The sequence below is a fragment of the Notechis scutatus genome, chromosome 5 (assembly GCF_049901735.1).
Source record: "Notechis scutatus isolate UNSWTSFEM ecotype Mainland chromosome 5, rNotScu1.2, whole genome shotgun sequence".
Lineage (NCBI taxonomy): Eukaryota > Metazoa > Chordata > Lepidosauria > Squamata > Elapidae > Notechis > Notechis scutatus.
In genome coordinates, this window is record NC_142013.1 from 62,586,382 (window position 1) to 62,596,710 (window position 10,329).

General features: G+C 36.5%; 1 protein-coding gene across 2 annotated transcripts in view; it reads left to right on the top strand.

The window, feature by feature from the left end:
• Nucleotides 1–9,256, top strand: part of TMEM47 (transmembrane protein 47) — a 131,467-nt gene extending 122,211 nt beyond the window's left edge. For both annotated transcript variants that reach the window (XM_026680419.2, XM_026680420.2), the window contains exon 3: nt 9,022–9,256. In XM_026680419.2, coding sequence (XP_026536204.1) covers nt 9,022–9,200 — 179 coding nt within the window. In that variant the 3' untranslated portion in view covers nt 9,201–9,256. The remainder of the gene's footprint in view (nt 1–9,021) is intronic.
• The last annotated feature ends 1,073 nt before the right edge of the window (nt 9,257–10,329 follow it).

The following is a 10,329-nucleotide window of genomic DNA, read 5'->3' on the forward strand; positions in this document are numbered from 1 at the left end:
TTGTTTCATTTTTTCCATAGCCTGTCCTCTACCAAGCTTGTCCTCTACCAAGCAGGATCAGGTTGCTTGGCAGGAAGCAATGGATAAGGAACTAGAATCATTAAAAAAGTTAGAGGTATACGAAAATGTTAAGTTACCACCAAGTAAACATGCCATAGGATGTAAATGGATATATAAACTGAAGACAGGTGTGGATGGGACTGTTACCCATAAAGCCAGGTTAGTAGCACAAGGGTTCAATCAGACAGCAAATGACTATGATGAGGTGTTTGCACCTAGTCGGAAGGCTACTACATTAAGGGCAGCATTAGTGTGGGCAGCTAAGGAGGAATACATTGTAAATCATTTAGATGTAGAGACGGCATATCTGCATGCACCCTTGCAACACACTATATATTTAAAGAAACCTTTAGGTATCAAAAATGATAATACAACTGATTGCTGGAGATTGAAACAGAGTCTTTGTGGCTTGAAGCAATCAGGATATGAGTGGAACCAGTGTATAGTTAAGGAATTAACAAAGGTAGGTTTTGTAGCTGGCATGGCTGATCCATGTTTGTTTAAAAAAGAAAGTGATGGTGTAATTTCATTGTTGCTATTGTTTACTGATGACATAGCATTAATCACCAAAACTGAACAAGAAGCTACTAAAATAATGTCACTGTTAGAAAAGAAATTTAAGATAAAACAGTTAGGTGAAATTAAACAATATCTTGGTTCAAAGATAGATAAAACTAAAGGGGGATACAAAATCTCACAGGCAGATAAAATTAACCAGTTACTAAAGACTTTTAAAATTGAACTTTGTAAACTGGCTAAAACACCGATGAGCCAGGAGTTTAGCCACAGTGTTCAAAGTCCTGTTTTTGATAAGAACATTTATCAGTCTTTGATTGGTAGTTTATCTTATCTCAGTAATTGGTCAAGGCCAGATATAACATACAGTGTTAACCAATTAGCGAGGTTTAATGCTGAGCCAACTGAAAGGCACTGGCAAGCTGCTAAGCGTGTGTTAAGATATCTAAAACAAACAATGCATTATGCATTGTATTTGGAGCTTAAAGATGAACTGAATTTAACTGCATATGCTGATGCAAGTTTTGCTACAGACATAAATACATGAAAATCTACATCGGGTACTGTAGTATTATTGGGAAAAGCATTGATTGGATGGAGGTCTATTAGACAGAAACATCTAAGTTTGTCAACAATGGAGGCTGAATTCTCATATTTGTCTTTATTATGTACAGATTTAGTTTTGTATAAGCAATTATTAATTGACATGGGAATTGATGTAACAGATTCTATTGTAGTTTACGAAGATAACCAATCAGCAATACACATGGCTTCAAATATTGCTGTTAAGACAAGATTTAAGATATTTAATGTGAGACAATGTCTCAAAGTACGCATCTTACTGCAAAGTAAGACAATTAAGCTAGAATACTGTATGTCGGAAAACAATATAGCAGATCATTTTACAAAGGCCCAAGGCTCTATAAGGCATAAGGCTTGCTGTGAAGATTATGGACTTAGAATATAAGGTTGTATATATTGTCCTACCCAAAAGGAGAGAATGTTGGGAATGTAAGTCACCTAACAGCTATTTGGGTTGGAAATATATAAACCAGGATAGACATTTTAATACTGTCTCTTTAAGAAAATGCAAAATTTGTAATTGGGTGTGGTTTCTCAAACGGCCATAAGATGGAGCCAGAAACCTGGGTTGTCTTAGTCTTCGTCTCAGAAGAAGTCTCAGTGAGTCTCTTTTTCCTTCTGTTGGAGAATATTGCCATTCCTTCTAATTGACTGATATTCATGGAACTGATGTAAGTCTGATACTGAACCGTTTTTGACACTGGACGTTGTTATTGGATTATCCCTGGACTGAAAACTGACTGATTTTACCTGTGAATGACTTTGGACTGCTTGTTTGAACTTTACTTAACATTTCTGAAAGTAAAAACCTACATTTACTGTACAGTGTATCTATGTGCTGTGTGTGTATTATTCAACACTTCTCTCAATACGTCTCCCTGTATGCGCTCATTCTTCTAATGGGGAACCTCAACAATACATACATACACACACACACACACACACACACACACACACACATTCCTTTAAAATGGAAGTTGAAGTTAAAGAAACAATGATAGTATGGGCCTAAAACTTTAGCTATGCTATAGAATTAGATAAATGGCAAAAACTTTGGGATAGGAATTATAAACTGACAATGGCTACTGCATGGAAAATCTTTATAAAATATTTTAGAGGTGGCATTTGTTACATATATCAGATAATCAGATTTGGAAGGGACCTTATAGGTCATCTAGTCCAACCCCCTGCCCAACACCATTTCTGACAGATGGGAGTCCAATCTCTTCTTGAAAGTCTCAAATGATGGCCCTCCCACAACTTCCGAGGGCAAGCTGTTCCATTGGTTGCTTGTTTTCACTGTCAGAAAATTTCTCCTTATTTCCAAGTTAAATCTCTCCTTGTTCACTTTCCATCCATTATTTCTTGTCTGGCCTACAGGTGCTTCAGAAAATAGCTTGACCCCTTCCTCTCTGTGGCAGCCCCTCAAATATTGGAAGACTGCTGTCCCCTGGTCCTTCTCTTCACTAGACCAGCCATGCCCAGTTCCTGTAATCACTCTTCATAAGTTTTAGTCTCCAGTCCTCTAATAATCCTGATTATTCTTTGTACTTTTTCTAGAGTCTCAACATTTTTTTATAATGTGGTGAACAAAACTGGATGCAGTACTCTAGGTGTGGTCTTACTAAGGCTTTATAGAGTGAGGTATTAGTACCTCACTTGATCTTGATTCCTTCTGTTAATGCAATTTAGGATTGCATTAGCTTTTTTGGCTGCTGCTGCACATTGCTGGCTCATATTTAGCTGGTTGTCCACTAAGACTCCAAGATCCCTCTCACAGTTATTGCTACTGAGCCTGGTTTCACCCAGTCTATATGTGTACTTTTGGTTTTTCTTGCCTAAATGTAGGACTTTACTTTTCTCTACATTGAATTTCATTCTGTTAGATACGGCCCAGTGTGTCAGCTTTGGAATCCTTATTCATCACTGCCACATAGCTTGAGAAAGTGAGAGGGGGGTGATTTTTATTGAGTAGCTCTAAGTAGACAAAATAGAATTCTTTGTTAGTTCAAGGTCATAGAGTGTGGCGCAGAAACAACAAGGAACTTACTTTGGGATTGGTTCATGTGATTTGATGATGAGGGGAAAAGGGGATGGTTTGTAGTTTGGAACGTTGTAGGAAGTCTGGGAAACTTTTAGTTTCGAAATTCCACAGATGTGCCAGGTGCTATTCTAATAAAGGTACTTTTGAGATTATGCTTGACTCAGAGTTACTGATTGGAATGGAATACTCCCTGGAATGCTGACACAGTGTTCTACTCTGTCAAGATCCATCTGGATCTTGAGCCTATCTTTTTGGGTGTTAGCTATTCCTGCCAGCTTAGTATCATCTGCAAATTTGGTAAGTTCCCCTTCTATTCCCTCATCTAAGTCGTTAATGAAGATATTGAAGATATTGAAGTGTAAATTTGCCATTGGCAAGACTAGCAAAAATGTTTAACATGTCTGCTAAATGTTGGAAGTATAATCAGACCCCAGGTAGTTATTATCATATGTGGTGGACATGTATGAAAGCAAGAAAATACTGGATGAAAATACACACATGGTTGGAAAAGATGATTAAACAGCATATAGATTTGAAACCAGAAATATTTTTGTTAGATATAATACCAGAAAGCTATGATAAAGCTTTGATAAAGGGACTATATATTCAATATTACATGTACTGACTGCAGCAAGTGTTGTATTTGCATAATAACTGGAAAAATGAGAACACCCCATCAAATGAAAATATAATTCAGAAAATATTGGATTGTGCAGAGATGGATAGATTGACATTGAAAATAAAAGATAAAGGAGATATAGAGCATTACTTAACATGGAATAGGTTTTATCAATGGTTAGAGGTAAGAGGCAGAAATTAGATGAAGAAAGAGCATTGTTATCTATAAATTAAACATGAACATTGTTTATAACTATAAGTATGCTAATATAATCAATAGGATTACAAATAAGCTAATTGGTTAGAATCATTCTGTTGTACTATTACTATTGTTATGTAGATATGTAACCTTTTCTTTTTTTTTCTTTTGTAAAATGGTATGCCCAGATCATACACTTATTCAAAATGTTAATATGTAAATAAAAAAACCTTGACTTTAAAAAAGAAAATTAAAATTAATAAAATAACCAAGAGTATAATGAATATTATATAATGGATACATTAGTATAGTTATGACTAAATACATATTGTGAATGATCAGCTTTACTTAGGCAAATTTAGTAAAAAAAGGACATTTAAAAATGTAAACATCTACACATTTTCATTATTAATCTTCTGAAGAAATTTGTTTAAATTTGTTTAGGTTATAAACCACATTCCATATTTTAATTAAAGAATTCAAATTAAAATAATGGAAGTTGTGTTCCTTTTCTACATATAGATACAGTATCTCCCCAATTGTGAATAGGTATTGTGAATAGGAATTCACAATTTAATTATATACACAGTTTCATAGGAATTATATTTAAGTACTACTGTGTTTTCCTGAAAATACGCCCTACCCAAAAAATAAGCCCTGGTCTATACACTCTACCCCCAAAAATAAGCCCTTGTGAAGGGGGTGGGCATGCCCAGCACAGGAGGCAGCCCTTCCCTTCCCCGGTCACCTCATGGCTGCTTGGCCCCTTAATTGGGGCCTGTGGATCAGTTGAGCCAGTGAGGGCCAGGAGCTGTCTCTCGTTCCTTCTCTCTGGGTGCAGCTTGTCCCTTTTAAGCGATCAAATGTCAATTGAGAAAAGGATGCACATCCCAGGATTGCAATGCTGAAAGCTTAGGATGCAGCCTTTTGAGGATGTCCATCTATGCTGAGCTTGAGGAAGGGATGACAGGCAGAAAAATCCCCCTTCCCCTTTTTCCTGCCATTCATCAAAAAGGCTCCATTCCGAGCCTTCAGTGTATCCCAGGATTGTAACGCTGAAGGCTTGGTATGGCGCCTTTTTGATGAATGGCAGGAAAATGGGGATGGGGATGGGGATTTTCCTGTCTGTCATCCTTTCATCAAGCTCAGCACAGACTGAGGAAAGGATGACAGGCAAGAAAATCCATCTCCCCATTTTCCTGCTATTCGTCAAAAAGGCTCCATTCTGAGCCTTCAGCGTATCCCTGAAGCGATACACATTGTGCCTGCGAGCGGCAGCACCGCCATGAAGTTCATCACATCGGCACAGCCTCTTGGAGCAGGACCCTGCAAGGATTGTTGTATTGTTGCACGTGTGAGCAGCGACACTGCCGTGAGTTTTGACATACTGTCTGCACTGCTGTGATGAAGCTTGTGGCAGTGCTGCCATTCATGAATGTAATGCCACAACAAGCCTTGCAGGGTCCTGCTCCAAGAGACTGCAGTGGTATGAGAAACTTCACAGCAGTGCCGCCACTCCTGTGTGTGGCTTATTTGAGTTGTGAACAGATCGGGGATTGGGCAGCCTTTTAAGTGCTTGCAGGATGCCTGGCTTCTGAGTCCAGTGGTGCCCAGTGTTTGGGCTCTGGTGTAGTCTTCTCCTGGGCAGTGGTGGTGCATCCAAAGTGCATCCATCTCACTAAGTCTGGCCTGCTGATCTTGGCCATTGCCACCAGTGGCTTTAACCCTATCCTGGCCGCCAAAGCTTTGGGTGGGGTTGTCAAGTCCAGCTGGCTTCACGCGGGAGATGAGGTGCTGTGAGGAAGCCCATTTCTCATGTTGACTGGATGGGAGTTGCCCACGCAGAGGCCGGGTCTCAGGCACCACCCTGAGCAAGCCCCAAGCTGGAGGCGGGGGAGGGTCAATCCTCTTACCCAGCTGCCCTCCACTGTTTCTCATCAAATGTCAGTGTGTGTGTGTGAGAGAGAGAGAGAGGGGGGGAGAGAGGGAGGGAGGGGGAGAGAGAGAGAGAGGGAGGGAGAGAGAGAGAGAGAAAGGAAAGAGAGAGGAGAGAGAGAGGAAACCCTTTCAAACAGCATTACCTGCAATTCTTGTTGCTCCCCTACATCATTTCTCTTTCTCTCTCTCTCCCTCCCTCCCTCCCCCTCTCTCGTTCTCTCTCTTGCACACAGAAGCATTTGATTGCTTGAAAGGGGCCCAGAAGCCATGAGGTGACTGCCTCCTGCACTTCAAAAAAAAAGACCTCCCCGAAAATAAGCCTGAGTGTTTATTTTCAAGCCTAAAAGAAAATAAGACAGAGTATATTCATGAACTGGAATAGCGTATTGTCAGAGTATATTCATGAACTGGAATAGAGCATGGTAACAAGGTCAGCCAATGAATAGGCATAGCAATTAAATCATCCAATGAGGACAGTTTGGAAACTGAAACGAGAAGTAGCCTAGGCATGGCTCTATACATTAAGCTCTGCAGCTCTGAAGCTATGTTAAGCTCTTGAATCTGTCTATTGAAGATGAAAGTGCTTCTCTCCTCTGCTTGCCTGCTGAAATAAAGTGAAACTGATGTCTGTTTCTGAGCTCCTGAGTTGCTGCTGAAGCTCTGAACTAGTAACATGTCTACTTCTGTCTGAGTTTGCTCCATGTTGGAGAAATCTACAGTTGGTTTGTAAAATCTACTTATTATGTTTATAAAGACATTAAATGAAGCATCAGCCATCTGTATTTATTTTTCTGGTGCTAAATTAACGCTGTAAAACTCTGAATAGGTAACAAGGCCAGAAAAGACTGAATTGTAATTAAAGCTGAGAGACTGCCTGTGTTAAAAGTAAGAAACAAGGCAAGAGGCTGCAAAACTCTGAATACCAGTCTTATTTTCAGGGAAACACAGCTAGTGAATATTATATAACAAGCCATATGTGATGAATAAGGTTCCCTTGTTTATATTATTTCATTAACTTCCCCTCTGTTATAATGTGTTTATATAAATCGTGAATTTTGCCATAGTGGAAGGAGAATAGGGATTGTTCTTTAGAATCCTCATATATGCTATTTTCTAATAACATGATTTATATATGCTGCTGAATATTTGGATTGATGTGTTCTTTGTGGATTAAATTTAACTCATTGTGATAACCTAATTTCGATGTTACTGAATATTGGCTAAGAAAAATTTGATTGTATATTACTTTAAAAGTCACGTTCCCAAAACATTTCTATGCAATATTTTTTAAATAATGTTGGCTGCTTGTGGGGATTTATTTTTTTATTTTATTTTATTCTACCTTTATTATTTATATATATATTATATATTTTACATATAACTCAAAACAGCAAATGTAGCTAATACGCCTTCCTTCTCCTATTTTCCCCACAACAACCCTGCGAGGTGGATTGAGCTGAGAGAGTGGTTGGTTCAAAGTTACCCAGCTGATTTTCATGCCTAAGGTTGTACTAGAACTCAGTTTCCTGGTTTCTAGCCTGGGCATAAAACCTAGACCATTTGAGTCTTTTCTCAGATACTCTGAAAAGTTTTGATTATAAAGAAGAAGCAAATGTTTATTAAATAACAAGTTACATTTACTGAAATATGTCAGTTTAAGTGGCAGATGAAACAATAAATAATATTGGTAAACTATTTATTTCATTCAAATTCAACAGCTATGGATTGTTAGGGGGAATATAAGGCTTTGGGTCCACACATCATCAGATCCAGTTTGAAAAATTTTTCACTGCTATATTGAAATTATTTTATTGGATTTTAATCTCTGTGCGTCCCTGCTTCTGTTTCTGTCTGTCTTACACCCCTGTACTATACCTGCTATGTAATATTTTTACGATGGGGCCAAAATCTTCTTTTCCTTTTATTGTTTGTATTTTTGTTTTTCTTTCTACATTTGAAAGATTACTGAGATTCATATTTTTCCTATGATTATAGGTATCAGTCATTTGAAAGATTACTGAGATTCATATTTTTCCTATGATTATAGGTATCAGTCATTTGAAAGATTACTGAGATTCATATTTTTCCTATGATTATAGGTATCAGTTTACATATGACATGATGTAGAAGATAGATACATTTCTCAACAAAAAATCTTCTGGTCATTGGAGCCCACAAATCTGCTTTTTACCTGAGCCAGGGGTGGTATTACTTTATGGTACCATATAAGTTTCTTTGGTTAATTGAGATGGAAATATATGTAGCAACAGCTACATCTTGTGTATTGTAAGTTTAGATAGGATACATAAATGTATATATAATGTCACAGCACTGTTTAATAAGTATTGGTATTATGTATAAATGGAAAAAACCTCAATAAAGCATTTAAAAAAAAGAAAATGCAGAGATAAAAGTAGTTTAGCAAATAAGAATTTTAGATTGATCATTAGTCCGCATTACTATTAGTGTTATTAGCTTTAATTGAGAAAATAAGTTACTATCTTTAATTTATTAGTGAAAACAAAATAAGTACAAGAATAAAACTGCAGATCCTATGATTCATTAGGATTTTTAATATCAATATTTAGGATTTTCAAATTCTGTATTGCACTAATCCCCAGTACTCTTCAATAATTGGACTTATGCATTTTTGTACCAAGCAGGCATAATTTCTAATGCCATATAAATTTTTATATAATCCTACTATATATCAGAATTTTTTATAGTCAACATTCCCTAAAATGCATTCTTTGTCTGCAATCCTTTCCAAATATAACTGATTTCATATACAGACATTACAAATATATGAATCATTTATAAATGATTTTAAACTATGAATGGCATATGGTAATATATTTCATTGCTGTTGATAAAATAACTGTGTTGGCTTTATAAAAAGAAAATTTCTAATTCAGAACATACATGATTTCTAATTTCTAATCCAGTCCAGAAAGGGGGATATGTTATTTTTAAAATACATCCTGAAAATTTTGTGTTGAATTTGTACTAGATAATTGAGACAAGTTATATCTGACTCCCTCTCCCCCTCCTCTTTTTTTTCTAGTGGTTCTTCAGGTGTGCAGTCTTGTCCTTTACCCAATCAAGTTCATTGAAACTGTCAACTTAAGAATATACCATGAATTCAACTGGGGCTATGGCCTGGCTTGGGGTGCAACTATATTTTCATTTGGGGGTGCTGTACTTTATTGTCTGAACCCTAAGAACTATGAAGACTACTATTAAAGGAAACTTCTTTTGTAAAGAAAGGAATAAAACAAGGATTGTCCTGTCTTTTATAAGTGTTTTTAGTACTTTTGTAGAGTGTCAAACTGTCTAATCCATTAGCCAATTCTTTTTGGCTATAACTACTGCAAATAACTTTTTAACATTTCTTTAAAAAAATATCTGATAAATTACACCTGCTACATCTGTAGTGAAATGAAAGAAGTGGCAGCTACAGAAAAGAAGGTAATGGATATGACAAAAAGCAGTTGTATTTGTTATAGTCTCTTAGCACAAAAATTGTGCAATTCTGTCGTTATATTATACAGGATGATATATGATGAAATATGCTGAAGTTTACCAACTTAGGCTCCTGTCTTGTATTGGTCCTGGGACTCTTACACAAAACAAATGACTGAATGACTGGATGCTGAGAGAAGAGAAAACAACTGATTAGTACATGTTCTAGTAGCAGTTCTCAAACAAGATGAGTTTGTACATTTTTCAGCCAGCTGTGGTATGTCAACAAGTCAAAACTTAAAACATATTCTTCATTTTATGTATTTGGACATTCAGTTTCAGTTATAACCCAAGTTCTAGAAATAATGTGGAGAATGACAAAAATATATTGAGAATTTTTAAAGGTGGGGGGAGTGGGGAAAATATGAATGAGCTACTTTTATCTTGATGCCATTTCATTTCTAAGCACCACAGTAAAGTTTTCATGAGCAATGTTTGAAAATGCTTTATAGAAGGCTGTAATTATAGAACTATGGAGATACAGTAGAACCTAATGATAGAGTGCAAATAAGAACTCTTAAATGACTGTCAGTTTATAAGAGTTTTCTGCAACTATTGGTTAGGTTTAAAATAATTAATTAAAATTAATATTGCTTATCGACAATTTGAAGTGACAGCAAAATAAGTGCTTAAAATGGGATGAGCTGTCTTCATCATCATAGTCATCACAATAAATCATGGATTATTATGTGGCAAATGAGAAACAATGAATTTCAGGTATGCATGGTACCAAGTTCCCATGTTTTCCTCTGGCATGATTATATAAGAGGATATAAATTTTTTCCCCTTAAGATTAATTGCAGCTTCATATTTTTTCCAAACTTGATAAACTGGTAAATTTTAGCAATTA